Here is a 23221-nt window from a genome sequence, read left to right as displayed (position 1 = left end):
GGAAATTTACACAATTGCTAATTTAGCCAACTGAACATTTATTTTATTGAAATGTTCATTTTGTCTAATGTTTAATACTAGCAATAATAGGAGGACAGTCATGGTGTAAATGTAATACCGGGGGGGGGGGGCTTAAAGGGTAGCAGTACAAATAGAATAAATTAAGCTCTGTTCAGTGGTTAAATGTAGGATAAATATATGACTAGTATGGTCATTTGGACGTCAAAACTTTGGTCATTTGGACGTCAAAACTTTGGTCATTTGGAAGTCAAAAGTTTGGTCATTTAGATGCCATTTGATGTCATTTTGACTTCGAAAATTAGGTCGTGAGGATGTAAGAATCATTGCGTGAAACGTCCTCAACACCTAAAATATGACGTCGCCGGACGTCCCACTGGTAATTATTTATGTCCTCATGACGACCTTAGGACATCCTTTGGTTTCTTGGGAGTGTACATCCGACCTACCCAGCAAGAAAAAATACAAAGAACTGAGGAGAAAAGGTGCACCGTTAATCATGTCTCGGAATTCGAAAAACGGAACTCCGATTCTCAAAAAACGGAGGTTCTGCGATTGAGGTGCACCATTCAACAACCAAAGAGTGATTTGCAGTGACCGTACCGACTCCTCTTCTAGAGCTCCGTTACTACTCCTCTTTTGGAGCTCCATTACAGCACTATCTAACACTCAGATCCGGATATAAAATAGTTCAAATGGACAGAAAAATAATTAAAAGCATGATTAAGGATGACATTTGTAGATCAAAATTGAATCCTAGCCGCAGCGCTTGTCCCAGAAAGTGTCATAATTTATAACCCCTAATCTGTGGCCGCAGCGCTCGGCCCCCTAGCCTGTCCTAGCCGCAGCGATCAGCCCAGAAAGTGTCTTAACCTAACCCTAAATAAATAGTAATTTAATTGAAAATTGTTGAAAAAGTGGTCATGTACAAAAGTAAAATCTGCAGTGAAGTCTTCCCCACCTCGCACACTCGAAGGTTGGAGTTCAGCGTCTGCCCCATGGGAGGAGACAAAGGGGCCGGGTAAAATCACGTTCCAGGAATTACATAAGAAATTTATAATTAACGAATACAATTGTTCATTAACATACAATTTGGATTGGTATTTGCAGAAATGTTTCAAATACGGTTCTAAAACGTTATGTAACGTTATGTTTCCAGTATTTTTTTCATTTGAACTATTTTTTCATTTAGACTATATTTTAAGTTCTTTTGAACTATTTTTTTTTCATTTGAACTATTCCATATGAACTATTTTTATGTTCATTTGAACTATATTTTGTTCATTTAAACTATTTTTGTGTTCATTTTAACTATTTTTTTGTTGATAATTGAACTATTTTTATGTCCATTTAAACTATTTTTTAATGTTCATTTGAACTATTTTTTGTTTATTTCATTTATAATACCAATAGTTAAAATGAAAATAGTTCAAATGAACTAAAAAAAAGTTAAAATGAGCCATATATTTACTCGTTTGAACTATTGTTCATTTCAACTACTCACTTGGTAGCACGTGCAGTAGTTCAAATGAACAATTGTTCAAACGGGAGTAGTTCAAATGAGATAGCATCGTGGTTACTTGGTAACACTTGTGTTATTGCGGAGTCATAAGAGATGGATGGATAGATAGATAGATAGATAGATATATAGATAGATAGATAGAAATTCTTTATTTTTACACGTAGACTACGTAGATACAGATTATAATAAATAATACATAGTTGAAAGGAAAGTTAATTGCGGGCGCATATACTCTGCATCCTCTGCGTTCATATTGAAACCAGTTCTCTCTGGGCCAAGAATAGATGCATCAGTGTTCGTCTAGCATAGAGTAATAAAACAAAGAGGTAAAGCTTACCTCAGATGTACACAACCGACCTCCCTATTAATTAATTGATAGAGAGTCGGTTGTATACATCACGATATGTTAACGTATCTAACGCTGTACACTTGTATATAGAGCGATCATATTTCTAAGGGGTGGTTTTATGCAGATATTTGAATATTAGTATTGATAATTATGTAGACACTTAATATGGATTGTAAACACAGGATTGTATACTGCAGTACATTCAAGTTCAGTTGTTTGTTTATTTTAATGAAAGAATGATTAAATAACAATTCTTCTTGTAAAAATGTGAGTTTTTTCAAAATACCAAAAAATTGTGCATGGCTAGACCTTTTAAGGTTGGGAAACTCCAGAGTATATCTCTCAAGTTGCATTTGCTAAAACCATTTTAAAGAAGGAGATATAAGTCAGGGGAAATACCAAGTTTGGAGAAAAATGCTACATCAATTCTCTCTGCTTTAGGCGCGTATAAAAATGAATTTACATGTATTGTTTAATTTATAATTTTAATAATTTTGTTAATTTTATAAAAATACATTTACAGTATTGTTTAATTTATAATATATAACATAGTTTTTAAAAAGTCCCAATTAGAGATTCGTTTTTTCAGTTCATTTGTTTATCATTTGTTTATACCCATTGTGGAATTTAAAGAATTCTAATTAACTTTCAGTGTTCAGGATTTCTGAAAACCTGACGAAGAATGATGAATCCGTGTGATGAATGTGAAGAAGTTGGAGCGGATAAGGTTGAATCTGAACCTACACATGAAAACTCGAACTTTTTCCTATGTTTCTAAAACTTTTGATTATTTATCTTTATATTAAGAAGTCAATGTTTATGTTATATAATCCTAAAAATATGATTCTAATCTTATCAAGCCATGAAAAATGTTAATCATGAGCTTTTTTATACAAAATTCTTTATCTTATTGAGACTTTGTAAGAAAGAATGCTTTTAATTTGAGAGTATAAGATTTTAGTTTGTAGAACAAAGATTTTAATTTGAGAAAAAGGAATTTTGTTTTAAGAAAAAACTATATATCGTCTTTTTCAGACAAAGAATGGGTTGATTATATTGTAACCCTATTAAGTCTCCAGGTCTCAGCTTTTACGAGGTTTATAAACTTCTTTTAAAAAAACAAATTTCAATAATAAAAAAGGACTTGAGCTAAAAAACTTTGATATATGCAATGATGTTATATAATGGTGATACAGATCTTAGATTAAACGTGTTCTCCCAAACTTCAATCAAACCTACAATCTACCACCTACAACATCATCCTACAAATCTACCACCTTCAACATCATCCAACAAATCTTCATTCGTCGAGTACATGAAACTAAGGTGAATTCCATGCGAAATCATAAATAGACTTTGAACCTTGAGACTAACAATATTCATCGGCAATATTATGCACATGCAGATACCTTAAATATATCTATTCAGGTGTGCTCATTTTTACCTATAGGAGACCAGGTAATAACTACAAACATAAGAGCGAGCATGAACTCTTTCTCTTCGGCTCACCTCTATTTGCACTGATTAAATCTTATGTATATATTTCAGGTAGGCAGTTTATACAGGACTCAACCGTGAACTGAAAAACACAATAAATCAGTCCAGGGTTAATTACATTCATGACAATAATAAAAATTCCAGCCTTTAAAATAAAACTTTCTCCAGGTTAATTATTCAAATATTTATATAATATGAAAATAAACTTACAATGTTGATTTGTCCAGAGGTTTGTAGCCTATAGTTCATTAAATTGCACCGCAGTCATGAACAGGGTAACTAAAAATGAGCTTATTTAGTCTAATCAAAGTTTTCATGTGTTACTTCAAATATCCTTATTAAGTGGTGACTTTCTCACACTAATCACAAGCATCGTGAATTAGATTATTACCTGTATTTGATCTAAAGGAGGCGTTTAGATCAGGGATACAGGGTAGATCCTTCTCATCGGAGGTGCCGGAGTGTCCAGAGAAACAGGATAACTCAGCTTCCGGTGATGTCGGAGTCTTGACAACGGAGGTCTAAATAAAGATAATTAGACTGAGTTCCAGAGCTCAAAGGTTGTGAGCTTTGATCCTCACCTTTATGTGGACTTCCTTAGACTCAGGACGTCAAGATTAATAGGTGGGACTAGGAGAGAACTTATTCATCTCAGGAGTCAAACACACAGGAGAGATCATCTGCATGTTGAAGAGAAGTAGAACTTGTCCGCAAGTCAGCAGAGCAAGACGAGGTTACATATCAACGGGACTCGTGCCAGCCTAGCATGAGAAATGCGTTGAGAAATTTGTGAGGAGTCAGGATATTTTTAAGCTCATTTTAGATATTTGCAATTTTTTCACCTGGTTCAATACAGGAGACGAAGCCGGAACTATTTAGATGAATCACAACAATCACAATTATCTACATATATTCTATAAACCATCCGTAGGAATAAGATTTGGCAACATTGCTTAAATAGCCTTAAACATTGATTACCGATGCTTTATAGACCTGGAGAAATAAACACGAATGCCGGTTAGCAGAGTTCAACTAACCCATCGTGTTCTGAAAGATAAACTCATTTATTTACAAAATTTTGAGTCTTAGGCTGGACATTTTATATAGGCTTAGACTAGACACTTTATATAGGCTTTGGTTAAATATTATATATAGGCTTGATAAAACTCAGGTTCTGCATTATTAAAACAAAATCAGATTAATCTTTATAAAAATTGGCCTTTAAATAGTCATATGTTAAAAATCTCAGTTAATTATATAGATTTTAACATGTGATTAAATATAGGATTATTGTAGGTACAGAATTCCGTGTGATTGATCGATTGTTTGTAGAGAAATTCTGGTTGAACACGCTGAATAACGTCTTGTCGCTGAACACCCTGAACACACATTAGTTTATAAAGATCCTCAGACTTACATCAGGACCGTCTCTAACCTGAAGTTCATATACTTCTCCGTCTGATAGATCTAATGAAATAGATTCTCTCCACCTGGTGAGATCTTCTGATGTCGTCTTCATTCTTCGGAACTGTTCTAGATTACTTTGGCCGTCTTCCACCATTGTGATTCTACCTGATCATCTTCCTGAGCATGTGAATGTGACTCCACCTCCTCTGTTCTACAACTTGGAGTGCTAATTGCTCCGACCGAGCTGCCTCCGACTGGATACGCTGACTTACGAGGACTTATGTTGGAACGTCATATGCGATGTGTCCTGTTAAGGTGAGACTCATTTATACGAGAAATATGTAACTATCTTGACAAACAGGATTTTAAACTCCGTCTTGTTTAGATTCCTCAAGATCGGAGAACAATATCAAGGATGTCGTCTTCCCCTTGGTTCTCTGATACTCTCCTTCACTGCTTTAAGGATCGCACCTAAAGGTATACTGCAATTACTGTGCTAATATTATGATAAGTGACCTTAAAAGCTTATCTTTTGTCGATCAAACCTCGCCGAGAACTCTCTTTTAGACTCGAAAGGACTCTGAATGAAGCATAAGATATTCTCTCTCTAAACTGTAGCTCATATCAAGACCCCAGCCCGAACAACTTTGTAAGTGTGTTTTTAAATATTGAACATTTTACTAATATGATTTCTTAGTGATTCAAAAACTAAATTTCTTTATTGAGACCTGGAGCAAATTTTTGTAAACATATACGTATATATTTTGTTATAATATAATAATTTAATTTCAGTTCACAGTGTGAGAGCTAAAGTTGAGGATAACCTACTTCAATAAAGCATATATAAACAATAACACTCGTGTATTAATGTGGTGCGCTGGTTATAAGGGTATACTCGCCCTGGATATGAGTGAGCTTTTATGTTTTTAAAGTCTCAAAAACAACGTTATGAGTACACCCATCCAGTGGTAATTTCCTAGAGAACGATTTTTGAACATAATCCTATCAATTTTTTGCATGGATCTCATATGTTATCAATATTATTGGTCATGTGGCCGCCGCGCCCGGCCCCTTAGCCTGTCCTAGCCGCAGCGCTCAGCCCGCTAGCTTTTCATAGCCACAGCGCTCGACCCCCTAGCCACTTCATAGCCGCAGCGCTCGGCCCATAAATTGTCTTAACCTAACCTAACCATAAAAGATTAAAAAATAAATAATAATAATTTTGCTGAAAAATGAGTGGTCATGTAGAAAATTGATAGGAGGGGGAGGGGGTCCAAAAATTGTATACTATGGGGGGTGTCCCACGCCTGTTTAGGGTTAAGAGCTTCAGGTCGTCATCGTTGCTTCATCTTTTGTGGTAACCCTGCATACACTGTCATGTTTATGATAAAGAGTTGAAGAGAAAAAAAATAAAAATGTTTGAAATAAGAATGTTTTAAGTTAAATTCATGCCCTAGAAACTTAATATTTTTGACGTAAATTTTTGCTAATAAATTGAAAACCCATAAATTGAAAATTGTCAAATGTTTGCAGTCAACATAATCAAATTCTCTTTAAATAAAGGCAATGCTTACCCCAGTTTATCTGGCTACTAGAGACATCATAATCGCTCAAGCCAGGACGAATAACCTGAGATCAAGCCTGAATGGGGTGAGCCCTGTTGTTCTAGTTCCTGTTGATCTGCTCCACCAACATGAAGCTCTACAACGCTCCCATGAAGTCCCCACACATATTCGGCATTAATTCCTTTGTTATTTTTGCCGGTAAGGCAAAAAGATTAGATTGGTTTGTTGGGAGGAATAAAAGAGATGGGAGGAATGATGTAGATGTGATGTAAATATGTTTGAAGGTCCCCCACCTGTTGTATCCAATCTATCTAACACTTTCTCTCTCCTCTCTGTTATCTGCCAATCTGGTTGTTTAATGAGCACTATGATTCCGATGATTGATTAATGTTTATTATCCACGATCACATAGGTAAAACAAACTCGCTTAAAGGAAGCCAATTGCGAGAGGCTTAGTGGGATTTCTTAGCAACTGCACTACATGATGGTGTGTGTTCTTTTTACTGGTCGGGCTTGTACTACCTAAAATCCTGGTTCGATTTCAGGGTAAAAATAGCAAATAACAATTTACAAGAAAAAATACATAGATCTAAATTGAATGATAAATTGATAAATTGATACATCATTAAATTAATAATTCTTGTTTTGGGATATAACCACCCCTAAACCAAGCCAACCATTTAAAACCACGCAGGTAGAGAAAAGATAGAAATCCAAGCACCAGATAAAGCTGGTGTAAATAAAGGCTTTCTGAAAAGGCATTCATGAAACAATAATACATCATTAAATCATAATATTTTGTTTGCTAGTTGTCATTTGTCATGTAAAAAGTCGGCAATAATATAAAACATTTCTTTCTGATTTTATAAGTAAAATTCCAAACTGTAAGAATCGCAAATGAATGTTAACTAATGTTGGGATTGGAAGGATTGGGATTAGGATGAGGACAAGGAAGTTGGAATAGGTTGAACAGGGATCAATTGGGAATAGATAAAATAGGTTGGGAATTGGGATGGATAACAACTAAAGAGGAAGTTGGGATTGGGATTCAATGAATGTGAGGATGATAAAAGGGTTGGTAAATCAGAAGTTGGAGTGATTGGGAACATTGAGTAATGAATAGATGTTCTAAGGGGACCACAGTATTGGAAAGAGAATCAGCAAGATATAGAAGTTCAGAACAGAGATACAGATATAATAAAATACGTGTGTAAAGACTATGGAGAATATGTAGTTTAGTGGATAAAAATGTTTAATAAATATAAAAACTATGGAGAATATGTAGTTTAGTGGGTACAGATACAATACAATAAGGGGTGAAGACAACATTTTGGAAGGAATTAGCGAATTGCTGTTAAGTTGGGATAAGAGAGAGAAAAGAGTATAAAAATCATCATTAGAATCACCCAATACTCTGAAACATATTATTTAACCAACCAATTTCAGTCCCTAACTGGTAAAAAAATTTTAAAACATTTGTCATTTTTGTGCCCGTTTCGGGAATTTTAGCATTTTCCCTAAATACGATACCTAGATCCACAGTTATTGTTCAGCTATTAACATGATGGGGCAACATCAATTCTCCATTAATCTTTAATACACTTGAGTTTCTTATATTCTGTATTTCAGGTATATCGTTACAGAGCTGAGACCCTTGAACTGAAAAACAATACATCAGTCAAGGGTTGCATAAATATTAAATTAGTATTAGAATGATTTAAATGAATAAAATTAGCCAAGTTTACATTAAAATTTGTTCCAGGTGTGCTAAGTGTGAATAAGTTGTAACAACAATTAGGTATTGAAATAACACTTACAATGTGCTAAATGTGAATAAATTGCGACAAATATATAAATTAAGGTAACACTTACAAAGTTGATTAGGCCGGAGAATTTAATAGCTCTAGAGTTGGATGATCGTTACCAGCTGTCTCTTATACATAACTAGAAATAATAAGATGAGTTTATATAAAGGCTTATCATGTGTTAGAGGAGATAGTCACATTTTTGTCTTTAATTGTTCACAAAGATCACACAAAACTTGATTATATACCTTTATCTGCTTAATAGCAGCAGTCCCGGTTTAGAGAAGCAAAGGAGATGCTTCAGATGGCACTTCTCCAATAGGGAGGTAGTGAAGATGATGATTGGATCCAAATAAGGTTGAGTTAAACATCAGATCTCAATCTTGAGGACAATGATGAGATCTAAATAAGATTAAGTTAGACATTAGATCTCATCTTGAGTTCATATCTAATCTTCACCTTTATCTGCTTAATAGCAGCAGTCCCGGTTTAGAGAAGCAAGGAAGACGCTTCCGACAGGACTTCTCCATGTAGGAGGTGAAGACGATAGTGCCCAGCAGGGAGACACTCTGCAGGCGGTTTGGCTCAGGTCGACAGGTTCATCGTGCTCCCAGTTGCAAACAGGCAGTCTGCAGCTTGTATAGATGAATCTGCTCTATCAGACTTTCTTTAGATGGAAGAGATCATCCTCGTCCAGGAGTACGGCGTGGGTAGATAAGAGGAGGACTTGGTCTACGAGATAAGGGATTAATTAGTCTCGGATAAGCTTCAAAAGTTTAAGTTATTTAAGAACGTATTATCACCTGTTGATTCATTAGTTCATAGTTCAGGTCAGGCGTTGAAATACGAGAATGATCTGGATTCACTTTATATAACATCCATAAGTTTTAAAGAGCTTCAATTCTAAAGGTGTAGGCAGTGTTAGCGTTTACTTTTAAATAAGATGTTCTATAAACCTAGTATTGCACAACCTGGAGTACTAAAACAGGATAACGCAGTTATCCTAGCCTATTGTGGTCTGAAATATATAGACCATTGAATAAAGTTTATTGACCAGAAGTTTTTCTAAATATTTAAGAAAATTATACTCAAAGGGCTTTAAAGACTATATCTATGCAGTATAAAAAAGCTTTTTAGGCTTAAGAATTGTATACATTTGATGTAAAACTTTAGTTAAACTCAGATAAAATCTCAGGTAAAATCTTGATTAAATATTTATATATATATATATATATAGGAGGAACAAGTATAGAATTAGATGAGTAGATCTTCATGTGCTTCTTCAGATCACAGTTTCTGGATTCAACCTGAACATCAAGATTTAGGAAAAGATCCGTAGATCTTCCAATTTTCATCTTCCATTTCCCTTTAAATAAATGTTAAGAAATATCCTTTTTGATCTCTTTTATTTTATTAAACTGACCATTCATAGGTCAACAATACGGTGTTAGATACATAAACATATTGTGATGTATACAACCGACCACTCTATTAATTAATTAAAAAGGGAGGTCGGTTGTGTACATCTGAACTAAGCTTTACCCTAAGATAATATATATAGATACGCTGGCAGGTATGTATATAAATATTATCTTTGCTTTCCTTGCATTAGTACGTTTCTGTTCACTGTGAATTCTTTGTGGCTCATAGAAAAGACAATAAATATGTGTCTGCTGTATATTCTTTAAGTGTGAATTAAGATACAGATACAGATATTTGATTTATAGATTGCAATATTAATCTTATTTTTACTCCTTACAGCTAAATCGTCAAAGAGCGATTCTTATTCAATCATATTATTGTTTATTTAAGGAATGCGGAGTTGGGGCAAGGTTGTTGAATAAGATTGGTTTCTCTCGATGCGCTCCAATGTATGTAAAATGTCGTCTCCTTAGATAGATATATAGAAAACCTGGTATGACGTCACTATCGCCTCTATAATCACTAATCAGTGATGTCATTGATTAGGTTGTTATCTATCTATCTTAGGAGACGACATTTTCCGAGAACATTGGATCGCATCGAGAGTAATCAACCTTATTTTACAACCTTTGGTAAGGGGATAATTTGTAATTTGTATTAAGATTTAAAGAGTAGTGTGTGTATAGAAGTGAGTAATGAGAGATAAGAAACATTGGTTTACATAATCTTGTATTGTTTGTATTTATTACTATTTTTTCATAGTTGTTTTTTCTCCTTTATAATGTTTTTTTTTCTGAACATGTACTTTTTTAAGGATATATTTTGCCCTGGCACAACCACTATCATGTGTGTATTAACTTGTCTTATCTTTAGTCATAGTTTTAGCTTAGAAAATGAATTTACAAAAACACTCCGTCTGAGCACTGAGCAGTGAGCAACTGACCACCGGTTTATTTATTTAGAAGGGAGGGAGACCCACAAAAACTTGGGACCTTTAAGAAATGTCTTAGGCTCATAAATGATTTTTAAATTACATTAAAAATTAACTTTCAACGCCTTTACTTTTGATAAATATTTGTAAAAAAATGTTATTCAAATAAAGCTTTGATTATTTTTACAGATATATGTTTGAAGAAGCTGTTTATAAAATGAGGTGAAAATTTATAAAAGTTTTTATTAGTTTTAATTTTCAATGTTTATATAACTTAATTTTAGTTTTAGTTAGAATAGGCAGCAACCATTGAACATAATGGGGTCGAAGTTAGTAACTCTGAAAGCTAAAAAAGCAGGCAAATGACTAAAGTGTTTATTTTTAACAATAAGTTTTTGTCATCGTTTTTTTACTTGTAATTGTTTATTTTCTGACTTCCCTACTAAACTTTTAAAAATCTTTATACTAAAAATCAATAGAAAAATTTCTGTGACAAAATGATATTATGAAGGAAAACAATGTCCTAGAAGTTACTTAAACTCAATTCCTTTATTTAAGGCTCCTCCAAGCTGAGTGGAAAATCTCCAAAAGATGTTGAAGAAATGAATAAAAATTCCATAGCACATTCTATCAATTCTCTTAATGAGGGAATTTTACAAAATACCTCCAGGCTGCTGGTACCATCTTCTGAAATCTTCAATGAAGAAGTTGCTTTTATAACTAGTCCAGAAGAAGTGGAACAAACTGTCATTCAAGAAAATTCAAGAAAATCCAAGAAAAATGAATTCTTCACCGGAATGCATTCTGGTGCTAGTAATTTGCCTGAACTTATCACACCATCACATTTCATCAATCAGGAAGCAACCTTTAGTGATTCTCTGGAGCAAACTCAAATTTTAGAGACTTGGCCAGAAAACATAATAGTTTTTAGGAAAGAATTAAGTTATAAAGACTCTGACACTTAAGTTAATTTTATCTATAATGTTAATTCTTCTTTTTATATTCTGAAATTTATTTGTGGATCAAAAAAAAGGGAATAGTTGACATCTATTTTATAATTAAAACTAATTCTGTTCTGCAAAAATTCACAACTCTAGTAGTTTTAGATTTTTTTAATGATTAAATAGCTCAGTTCTTGATAATAGAGTGTATCAAACTTTAATGAAAAGTGGCAACACAAGCATTTACTCTCTTTACCTGGAGCTTTCAGCAAAGCTAAAGAATCTGGAGTTTGATCTCTTAAGAATGGTTGTGAGTGAGAATCCATTATTTTTCATTGATTCAAAAAGTGTTAGTATTGTCTCAAGCCTTGATATTGGGGGCAACCTACTAAAGCTTTCAACTAACATAAAGCAGTCAACCACCGCACGATCCGGAATGTATTCTCTGATAAATAAACGTCAGGTATTGATCTTAATAAAAGTAATTCTTGTCAAAAAATAATCTGATTTACCTTTATTAACAGGTTGTTATGAAGGGAAACTCTGTTTATATCCTCAGAATTGTAGCAAAACTCTCTACAGACAACATGGAGTCTTCTCTTACTTTTAAATTTGGATCCAAGGAATGTCTCAAACTGAAGGTAAAAAATACCATACTATATTTATGGGAAAATAAATTTTTATTGAACCTGGATCCATCCTCTACTTCTTTCACTTTTAGAATGAAAGCTTATTAGATCTTCCTAATGGATGTGAAGCCCTTGTTGACTTGAGACTTAGATGTACGAGTTTTAAAGAAGTCAAAGTTGACATCCTAAGAATAAACATTAAGGACGAACAGTTTATAACTGAGGAGGGTAAAGCGGATTCTAAATATAAAAATCTCATGCTTAATAAAGTTGAGGTTAAAGCTAAGAAAATTATGACTGTTGGCACAAATCTCCAAAATCCCAGGATTCAAAACACTCTTGGAAAGGAGATTGATTCTGATTGCAAGATTCATATATTTAGGAAAGAATAAATTTTATTAGACAAAATATTTTATTTTTTTATTAATTTTTTTCCATTCCCACATGATCAAATCATTCTTTTGATGATTAGAGCCTTCATTGCACTGAAGAACGATGACATCACTTTGAACAAGTTGCATACAAAGGTTTGCAAAACCCCTTGCAAACACACTACTGAAGATCTAAGTGTTCTAGTTCAGAAAAGTTCTTTGTTTAACATTAAGTCTGGCAACATCATAAGGGTGGTTTCTAGTCTTAAGATTGGTGGATTCCTTCTAGATCTAGCTTGTAATACGAAGAAAGAAGCTTGTTATGACTCTGAAAACTATTCACTCATTAACAGGAACCAGGTGATCAAAATAAGATTTTTTTATAGAAATTTTTGCCACCTGGCAAAACTTCCTATAACAGCTTTTTTAACAAAAATTCCAAAATTGTTGACTGTGAATTTTCCCAAAAGTTTTCACAAATATCAGTTAAAAATGGCAAAATTCAATTCTAGTTTTGAAATTTATGCATAAAGTAGTATCTTCATTTTTTATTGTATGTCTGATCAACTCTTAAGCTCCTGGACTGATTTGCCTTATATTTAAATTGGTAATTGGTGATTTGCCATTATTTTGGTAATCTTGCATAGCTATCTATGAATTGTAACCAACCTGACCTGAAATAATGCAACAGTATATTTATGATGATTTAATATGTAGGTGAAGATTGTTAAGAAGTCAGTATACATTTTACAAATTGGAGCAACTCTGTGTTGTGGTAAACAGAAGCAAATCTTCTTCAGGTTTGGAACAAAAGGAGGATTGAAGTTAACGGTATAAATATTTTTAAAGAATATATGTATTCATTTTGTATTACCTCTTTTTGAAGGTTGATGTTTCTAAAGATCTCAAGCTTTTGAACGGACAAAAAGCCTTGGTGGATTTGAGACTTTGTATTCAATATAAGAATATCATTGCTAGCATCCTGGCTATATATGTCAATAATGAAACCATCTTTCTTGGAGTGGGTAAAAAGGATTCAAACTACCAAAATCTGTTGTTTAACATGACAATAAAAGATGAGGAACTGATGGAAAAAGAACAGCAGGTGAAATCTTCATCCATGGAAAATGATGAATTTGATGAACATGATGAGGATGATGAGATTGATATTGAGGATGTCTGCCCTGTGGTGTCAACTGCATCTGCTCCAATCACTACTATTCAACAAGAAGATGAATTAGAAGGTAAGAGTGATTTTTATATGAATTTTCTTATTACCTTTACAATCAAGGTTATCATTAGCACTGCATCAGATTCAGAAGTAAATAATGAGATTTGGGGATTAAGAACCGGAAGTATTTCACTCTTTCATTATAACATTTTTAATCATCTAATTTAAAAAAAAAATCTTCTAACTTCATATTCCATGAGGGTATTTTTCAACATTGCATCCTCCAATCAACATTTGTGTTAAATTCTATATATATATATACTCAAAAAGGGGGAAATCATTGAAAGGGATTTGTGAGACTTTAGGGTTTATAGGGTTTCAAAGTGTATCTTTAAATGACTGTTATCTCTCACTTCGTGGGTCGCACGTGTCTCATGGACGTGCTGAAGATTTTGATTGTACCGTGGTATAATAACTCCTCTTTATAACTCGAGGTATAGAAGATAACTCCAAAATAGTTTATGTATTTATTTATCCTCTAATCAGGTGATAACTGAAAAAACAAATCACAATTAGATTAGTATAAATTACTGTAAATATATATAAAAATAGGGAAAGTATTTAAAGATAAAATCAGCTATTTATAAGGCGCGGCTTTTATGAATGGTAAATAAATGAGTACTTACATTACGGACATTATCCAGTTACAAGAGAGATAGTCATGTTCACAGGTTTAAAGCTTGCTTCATGGTTGATAGTCGACGTCTAAAATTATTGACGTTTAGATGATCAATCAATCAATCAACAGTACATATAACAAATTAATATTTATATCTAACAGAGTTTTTTAGAGAATAATATTATTTACCTATAGGATCATTTTGTAGCATGACAACCTATAGAGATCAGGATCGCTCACACCCAGCGATCTAAAGTTTAAAACTCGATTAAACTTTGATAAGTCATGAAAAAAGATACCGATTCTTTTCATGCTTAGGTTATATACTCTCTTTAAATGTTCAAATGTTTCTTATGAGAGATATATACCTGTGGTGGATTCACAATAAACAGGATCCGTTGAGCGAAGTTTAGTACGACTTCGCTAGAAGGGTCTGCAGGGAAACTCGTCTCCATGCAATTCAGGTTCTAGAGAAAAGGTTTTAAAGTCTTTTTTCTATTAACTGAAAGGTGTGAAAAATGTTAGATGAATGCATTTTAAAGTATATGTATATACCTATATACTTAAAGCTGAGAGCTCGATCAGCCGGTCACACTCTACACGCTCCTTCAGTCTCTATAAAAAGTGCATTGTTCATTTATGCTCATTTTATAGTGTTTTTTGGGCAATTCATTTATTCACCTAAAATGCCACAGAGACTGCAAGGACGTATAGGTAGAGGTGTAGATCGTCAGTAGTTGCTATAACTTCAGATCTAGATTTACAAATTGTTAATTTTTTATAATGCAAACTTCTTTACAACTTTTTATATATGTTTAAAATTGTACTTATGTTTACTAAGGATCAAACATTGCAGAAGGTTAACATCCTATCCGCAGTTTCTTGGACACAGTACTTAAAACGCGCCATGCATAATATCTGAAACATTCAGATATAAAATATAAAAAGTTTTATATTCAAATTTCCAAGCATGGAAATTAAATTGGTTTGAAATTAAAATGTTTAAAAATTCCAAACAGTACTTCGAATGTGTTTTTTTTTTTTAAGTTCTTTGCATTTAATCATTATGCATAAAGCTCAGTAAGGTTTTTTGGTTAAAATAGGATTATATATTTAAGTAACCTTATATAAAAAGAATGGACATTAATAATTGTATATAGAAGGATTGTGCGTCCTCCAGGATTTATCTTGCGTCCTTCTTCAACTTATCCCGTGTAACCAAGTCGTCTTCCCTGAATAGTATAAATTTTACAGGATTAAGTGGTAAAAACTGGTTTACATCAACAAAAGACAAAATAAAATTCTTAATTGATATAAAACTATTTTTAGATGAGGTTCTTGACTGGATTTTGAGATACTTGGCTGGAAGGAATCAGAATAAGGGAACATTTCTGCAGGAGATCCTAAGCCATCTACCTAAAGTTCTCAGAAATGTTTATGACTTACGGAAGTTGAAAAAACTTATTGATGAGAATTCTCATATTATAGAGCTAAAAAATAATGGTGGCTTTGGTTTAATTCCTTTTAAATCTAAAAATATTATGAAGAAAAAAGAAACAAACAAAAAAAAGAATAAAGGTAAGAAAGAGGAGAAATTATTAGAAAATTATAGTTAATCTAAATTTTTGTTCTGAACAGTTTTTCCCCACAGTTAATTTCTCCATTTGTGGTGAAATTCTTTAAAATCTTGGTTATCTTGGCTTGTAAAATTAATTCATGGTTATAATTAGATGCTGAAAAGATAAAGAATGTTATCCGGGCTTATTTGGAGACCAAGACTGGTGGTGTTGAGAGTATGACATACATTGTGAAGTATCTAAGGAAAAGATTCCCACAAGAACAAATTTTGAAAGAAAATTTGCAGGAACTCATTTTACTTTATCCTGCAGAATTGCGTGTAGTAGAAAACACAGTTAGTCTTGTTCTATCCAGAGACGCAACTGAGGGTGGCGGCCGGGCGCGCCCCCCCCCTAGCACCTGAGATTGGGTTGCCCCCCCCCCCCCCTGAAGAATGATTAGAATGATTGGCGAATATCAGTATCACTGGAGTTAGTAACAATACAACCAAAAGAGTTATTGTAGAAATTGTATTCTACTGTGGTTAGTTTAAAAAAAAATAGGACAGATATTGTTGTATTGTTCTTTTCTAATCATAAGTTATTTTTTCTCCTTAAAGGAATTAAATTTTTGCCACAGACTCTGAAATTTTAACCCCTTTATCTTTGCAACCCAATGTCGTAGATTTCAAACTTTGAATTACTTTGGTAAAATATTCTAAGTTTGAAATTCAAAGGTTTACACCACTCGGCGCAAAGATTTAGGGATTCGAATATTTGAATTTGTGGCAAAAACTCAGTTCCAGATCAAGAGAACAATCTGAGACTGAACCTGGCAAACTTCTAACTGATTATCATATTTGAAACTGTAACCTGTTTATCTTCTTTGAAAGAACTTCTATAAAATCGAGAATGAAATAAGATTATGAATGTTGGTTAGAATGATCAATCATAAATTCAATAACTTCAGGAGAAAACGTAACATTATCTGTCCTTTTTCAATGTAGATGATTAAAATTACAAATGTATTTTGATGTTTTTTTTCATAATATATAAATGATTATTTCTTGTAATTATATCTGTTAAACCAGGTACTTAACAAATTTTCGTTGGAGCTCCGCGCACACATTAAAAGAATTGTTTGACTCATATCGCTAATTTTACAGTTGTTGAAAACGTATAAATTTTTTAAAAACACAAGTTAAACAATTTCAGGCCCGTAGCCAGGATTTGACCAGGGTGCAATATGACGCGGCGCAGGCGAAAAATTTTTTGGGGGGTTTTTGATGATTTTTTAAACAATGTTTGGTTTGGTTTTACAGTGGTATATGGTTGTTTTTATTACATTTTCAATGCACACTATAAAGGCTAACCTTTTAACAAGTGTATTTGAGCTTTTAAGGGAGTACTGCTTAACTAACAGAGTCAAGTAATCATTTATTACTTTGACTTTGCAATATGAAAATGATATGATCTTATTTCTTATTCATTTAAAAAAAACTTTTCAAGGGTCAAGGGGGGGTGCTATGGAAACGCCTCACCACGGAAATGCCTCAAAAAAAATAACTAATAAAACATAGCACACCGGTCAAGGGGGGAGGGGGCTAAAAGTCTGAAAGTGTACAGGCACCTGCACCCTTGCACCCCCCCTGGCTACGGGCCTGAACAATTTGTATTGAACACAGCCAAACATGCATGCAACAACTGAAAATTTCATCAAACCTTTAAAAAAATACTTATTTTGAAAAATGTTTCTAAAGAAGGGGCAATAGATTAAGTATCTTAGAATTTTAATAAACAGCAACACAATCTATTATCATTTAATTATATAAATCCAAATTCCCTTTGAAGTATATGTATAAGAGAGGTTGTAAACATTACCTTACATAGAGTCACGGAAGTTCGTAGTAAGATTTTGACTCCACTGGATACCACCGGAGGGAATATATTTTCACTGGAGGGGTTTGAATAAATAAAACTTTAAACTTTACTCAAGGTGATTTACATTCCACTGGAGGGATTTAGATATTTTTCCAGGGGGTTTATATTTCCACTGGAGGTATTCAGATATATTTCCAGGAATCTTTCCATATCTTATAAACCCTTAGGAAAGATATCTGAATCCCTCCAGTGGATTTATAAACCCCCTAGATAGATATTTGAATTCCTCCAGTGGAATTATAAACCCATAGGAAGGATATCTGAATTCCTCTAGTTGATTTATAAACCCCTGGAAAGATATCTGAATCCCTCCAGTGGAATTATAGACCCCCCAAGAAGGATATCTGAATCCCTCCAGTGGAAGTATAAACCCCCTGGAAAGATATCTGAATCCCTGCGTAAAGTTCTAAATTGTAAAAAGCATTTTTTCCAACCCCTCCAGTAAAAATAAAATCCCTCCGGTGGTCTCCAATAGAATCGAAATCTTAATACGAACTTCTTTGAATCCCTTACATATAGATATGTATTTTAAATCTTTTCACCTTTTTTAATTCAAATCAGATTAAAATTGAAAAATGACACTGAAAACGTTTGATTTTATCCACATATTTATTTTGATACTTTTCAAAGAACTCGTAGCAAATAAATATTCAACCTAGTTTTGAAAAACTGGTTATAATAATTCACAGGTTAATAAAAACAGGTTATAGGTAAAAATAGGTAAAGATACATCATAATTTATGTATGGTCATTGATCATACATTTTTAAAATAAATATCTTTTGGCAGTTGTTTGAGTTAAGCAATCCTAACTTTAAAACTTCATTGTTTCATTTTGCTTTATTTTGACAGTTTTTTTGTTCATATTTTAAAGACGTTTTTTTCAATTTATTGTTTTTACAATATATCGGCATCAGTTAATGTATGGTATATTTGGAAAATCTTCATCAAGGTCATAACAAACGTCGGTGCTATGGAAACGCCTCAACACGGAAACGTCTCAACGCGGAAACGCCTAAAAAATTTTGCGGAAACGCCTCAAAAAATAGAGGAAACACCTCAACTAAATCAAGTTTTTAAAATACGGAAACGCCTCAAAAATTTTGCGGAAATGCGTCAAAAATATTGGGAAATCCCTCAAAAATATTGGGAAATTCCTCAAAAATAATTGTCAGGTGAAAAGCGGAAACCCCTCAAAAGTTTTAGGAAACGCCTCAAAATAAAGAGGAAACCCCTCAAAAACTGGGTTTTGAGGGATTTCCGTTTTTCTTGCAGAAATTGCGGAAACGTCTCAAAAAACCCGGTTTTTGAGGGGTTTCCGCTTTTTTTGAGGCATTTCCGTGTGGAGACGTTTCCGTGTTGAGGCGTTTCCATAGCACCCAAACGTCATAACAAAGTCAACTCATAGCATAAGAACAGTTAGAAATTACGGTTGAAACTTTAACCGAAAAATTAAGATAATCCATTAAAACCCGTTTTAGCTTTTATTTATTTTTTACAATATCTACAGAAAAACAAATTCAGTGCCTTCAGAGTTTGGACACAATTTTTTAAATGAAACAAATTTATATGATAAAATGTTTACAGGGTTCCCTGTACAGGATGAGACTTCAGAGACGACTGTAAGGAATTTATACCGTCTTTTTCCTTCAATTCGGAATTCCTGGCAAACGTAAACTCTTTTCTTTCTTTGCAAATGTTTCTAATTTATTACAGTTAGGAGATTTAATTTGACCTTCGTGAAAGTTTTAGAGTTTCAGGCCGTCTTTACAGTCTCATTCTTTGTGGATAATCCTGTATATTTTCATATAGTAACATGTTCCTTGTAATTCACATGTAAATATAGAAACTTCTTAATATAAATAATATTTCTGATCCCAATTGGCCGGTTTGCCTCAAATTTTAAACGGGGTTGCTATGANACTGTATTGTGTTTATGCTGTTGCTATGTTTATTCTGTGTACTGTATTGTGTTTATGCTGTTGCTATGTTTATTCTGTGTACTGTATTGTGTTTATGCTGTTGCTATGTTTATTCTGTGTACTGTATTGTGTTTATGCTGTTGCTATGTTTATTATGTATACTGTATTGTGTTTATGCTATTGCTATGTTTATTCTGTGTACTGTATTGTGTTTATGCTGTTGCTATGTTTATTCTGTGTACTGTATTGTGTTTATGCTGTTGCTATGTTTATTCTGTGTACTGTATTGTGTTTATGCTGTTGCTATGTTTATTATGTATACTGTATTGTGTTTATGCTGTTGCTATGTTTATTCTGTATACTGTATTGTGTTTATGCTGTTGCTATGTCTAAACAATACTTTACTAAAGCTGTTTCCTCAGACCAACCAAGTTAAACCTTCTTTGAAAAACATTTGTCCTGAGTTAAGATTTTCAGAGTTAAATGAGTCCGGAAACATATTCGTCATACATGCAATGTAACAAATATATTCCAGTATGAATAAAAAAATTAATACTTAAAAGTTTGCAGAAACATTGCCTCAGTTTCAATATTTTGTTCAGGCTATTAAAAATCAGTGAACATGAGTAGTAATATCAAATTATCAACATTTTCTGTCTTCCAATATTGTAAAATTTGAGCTAAAAACTAAATTATGAAAATTTTCCTTGTACCATACAAAATATCAAATTCAGTGAAAATCAAATTTGCATTGTAATATTAAGTTCAAGTTTAAATTACTATTGTTGACAAATTAAAAAATAACCTTCATATCAAAAAATTCTAGCTAAAATTACTTGTTTATGCCAAAATTCTGAATATTTTCTATGCAGGGGAGGGGGGCTATATGCGTTACACTCGGTGATCCGGGGTCCATATACTACAGCACCCCTCTTTGGAAAAACCTAGATACGAGCCTGGGTAAAGATGTTAGCAACAACAACAGAAGGATAGTCATGTTGTAAATGTAATACCAGGGGGTAGGGGTAGCAGTACAAATATAATAGATTAGTCTCAGTTCTGTGGTTCAATGTAGGATAAATGCATATGACTGGTTTGGTAATTTGGACGTCAAAAGTGATGTCATTTCAACTTCGAAAGTTAGGTCAGGTGTATGTAAGAAGCTGTGCATTAGACGTCCTGAAGACCAAAAATACTATGTTGTCGGACGTCACATTGGTAATTATGGACGTCCTCATGGCGTCCTTAGGTCTTAGGACATCCTAGGTTGCTAGGAATACGCGCGCTCCTCATTTTGGTAATCTCAACCACCTCAATTTTTAATCAGAAATAAAACTGTTAACATTAAATCATTTAATTCTTAGAAATAATACCATTGACCTCTGGTAATGGCCATATGGTGTACAATATTGTTAAAGTGTTCATTATTGCTCGTCAGTTTCAAAAATAAATCTACAAATATGCCACATAAAGCGATATAGAAATAAAATTATGTTTTTGAACCTTTGTGCATGCTTTCTCCTCAATTATAGCAATAAAGGTTTAGAAAAAATTAGTGAACTTAATACTTTATTTTCACTAGTGGGGCGAGATGAGACTGATTTTCTTAATTTTTGTAATTTTTGTTCTTTCTATGCATGTAAACAAGGGCGTATACAGAAATAATTCTGGGAGGGGGGGGGGGCAAAATTTGGCTGCTTGGATATCAGGCATAAGTATGAGATACATTAAAGGTACACATACAGTCCAATTACCTTGCATGTACTATTGTTGACAGATAGAAAACGAATATCAGATGAAATGACAAAGGCCCGCTGGAATCAGTCGTTGAAGGGTATATATTTCCCAACAATATTTCCCGATTGCAACAGCAGACACACAACAGAATGAACCCCCGTCTCAAAAAATCTATAACAAAAATTCTCTTTATTTCCTGAAAAAAATTACATATGTTGATAACGATGTACAGATGTTATAATGAATGTTAATTATTATGAAAAAATCCTTACGATCTAATAGCGGGTGAAAATATTCTTTGTTTAACTTTTGAAAATGGATTCACAATACGGGAGGTTTTGTTTATGACTCTGTCAGGGAGAACAAAGAAAAGGGGGTTAAAATTGTTTGGTTTGGTGTCTCCAAGAGGGGACCTAAGTTAAAGACGACTTTACACAGAGACCTATTGTTAATGGTTGACAACTATACTTTATCTCTCCTTCAAACAAAACTAGCAGAAAAAAAACATTGTTTCTAAAATTAATCGACTTTATTATGCTGTTATGTTAGTAATAATTAGTATTTAAACTAGAGATAGTAATAGACATTTTTGAAAATGAAAAAACCTGACTTGAACTTAAATTCTATGAAATGAAAAAAGGACAAAGGTCCAGAAAATAATTATGACTTGTAAAAGTTTCTGTTTTGAAAAAAAGTAGGTGTACAATTGTAATCTATGTCATAAAGCTCTTCGTTCATTTATATGTTTGCTATGGCTGGTCAAACGGCTGAATCAAATGGGGTGAATTTTAGTTAGGAAACTCATGGATACCCTTGGGGATGACTTAATTGCTAAATAAATTATAAGTTTATTGCTTTAATTCGATTTTTTAAATTCTGATGGCAATGCCTGGCACTTCAGCTATAGTTTGTAATAAAGAAAGATTACAAAACAGTGGTACAACGGATATAGTAGATTAAATCCAAATGAAAAAAAGAACAAAAATGGTCTTTTATTACCTCCAAACTCAAGAACTGCACTGAATGAACAGCAAACTATTTTTTTATTTTCTTCACTCTGTTTAAGATTTGAAAAGTGTGAAAGCTCTGAGTTCTAGGGGGGCTATGTCCCCCCCCTTTACAGGTATAGGGGGTACTGCCCCCTTACCCCCCCCTGTATACGCCCGTGGCATGTTATTAGTTTTGTTGTAGATGTTGAACTCGAGTAGGCGAATATAAAAATCTAAACAATGCACAGGTTTTTTTGAAAATATCTTTTGAATGGAGATAGATATTACTTTGGCCAGGGTGAGTTAATTTTTAGTAAACAGGTATCCCGACCTTTTAGTATCTAAACTCCAATCATGTAATGTAGTCGTTATCAGGGAATTGGAATTTACGGTGATTAAAAATTGAGGTGGTGGAGATTACTAATTTAGGAGCGCTCATGCCGCAAAACACATTTGGGTGGCGATGATTACAAATTGAGGACTTTTGCACTCCCCCACCCCCCTCCTTTAACTGGATTAGTAAAATTATAAAAATACACATAACACATGTAATATCTCTGTACGGAGGTCATAAGCCTAAAAAAGCCAGGGTGCATAATCATAATTCTTAGATTCCCCCTGAAAATGATTTAAATTCATAGCCAAAATTTAGCTGTATTTAAACCCGACTCAGTGGCCCTATTGTAACAGCTGATTGAACCAAAACAGAGGATACTCTACAGATATAAATACGCAATAGATCTTTGTTACATTTTTATTGAAAAATAATT

The 23221-nt window shown here is 33.3% G+C and overlaps 1 protein-coding gene and 3 long non-coding RNA genes across 8 annotated transcripts; 1 reads left to right on the top strand and 3 right to left on the bottom strand.

Moving 5' to 3' along the window:
- Positions 1–1524: 1524 nt before the first annotated feature.
- On the top strand, positions 1525–16535 carry LOC111701682 (uncharacterized). Of its 3 annotated transcripts, none has more exons than XM_023473078.1 (15): positions 1525–1866; positions 2549–2616; positions 2925–2985; positions 3086–3215; positions 10706–10738; positions 10801–10874; positions 11075–11447; positions 11662–11920; positions 11982–12098; positions 12179–12468; positions 12559–12817; positions 13175–13288; positions 13344–13701; positions 15637–15885; positions 16038–16535. In XM_023473078.1, the coding sequence occupies exons 6-15, from the start codon at positions 10835–10837 to the stop codon at positions 16286–16288; spliced, it is 2310 nt and encodes a 769-aa protein (XP_023328846.1). In that variant the 5' UTR covers positions 1525–1866; positions 2549–2616; positions 2925–2985; positions 3086–3215; positions 10706–10738; positions 10801–10834; the 3' UTR covers positions 16289–16535. The 3 variants fall into 3 exon arrangements, with proteins under 3 accessions (XP_023328846.1, XP_023328847.1, XP_023328848.1); XM_023473079.1 differs by having other exon boundaries at positions 2542–2616; XM_023473080.1 differs by lacking the exon at positions 2925–2985.
- On the bottom strand, positions 3222–4671 carry LOC111701690 (uncharacterized). Of its 2 annotated transcripts, XR_002765253.1 has the most exons (4): positions 3968–4671; positions 3778–3907; positions 3597–3665; positions 3222–3468 (listed from the first exon to the last, which is right to left on the bottom strand). It is a non-coding gene; the product is annotated as an uncharacterized LOC111701690 (long non-coding RNA). The 2 variants fall into 2 exon arrangements; XR_002765252.1 differs by having other exon boundaries at positions 3778–4671.
- Positions 8246–9391, bottom strand: LOC111701689 (uncharacterized). Its single transcript, XR_002765251.1, has 3 exons — positions 8623–9391; positions 8412–8565; positions 8246–8302 (listed from the first exon to the last, which is right to left on the bottom strand). It is a non-coding gene; the product is annotated as an uncharacterized LOC111701689 (long non-coding RNA).
- LOC111701691 (uncharacterized) lies at positions 13717–15313 on the bottom strand. 2 transcript variants are annotated; one of them, XR_002765255.1, is made up of 7 exons: positions 15135–15313; positions 14989–15061; positions 14863–14922; positions 14676–14774; positions 14497–14557; positions 14315–14393; positions 13717–14181 (listed from the first exon to the last, which is right to left on the bottom strand). It is a non-coding gene; the product is annotated as an uncharacterized LOC111701691 (long non-coding RNA). The 2 variants fall into 2 exon arrangements; XR_002765254.1 differs by having other exon boundaries at positions 14676–14922.
- Positions 16536–23221: the final 6686 nt, after the last annotated feature.

Source organism: Eurytemora carolleeae, unplaced genomic scaffold (assembly GCF_000591075.1).
Source record: "Eurytemora carolleeae unplaced genomic scaffold, Eaff_2.0 scaffold436, whole genome shotgun sequence".
Taxonomy (NCBI): Eukaryota; Metazoa; Arthropoda; class Copepoda; order Calanoida; family Temoridae; genus Eurytemora; species Eurytemora carolleeae.
Note: the sequence above shows the minus strand (reverse complement) of the source record. Positions and strands in the feature narration are given on the sequence as shown.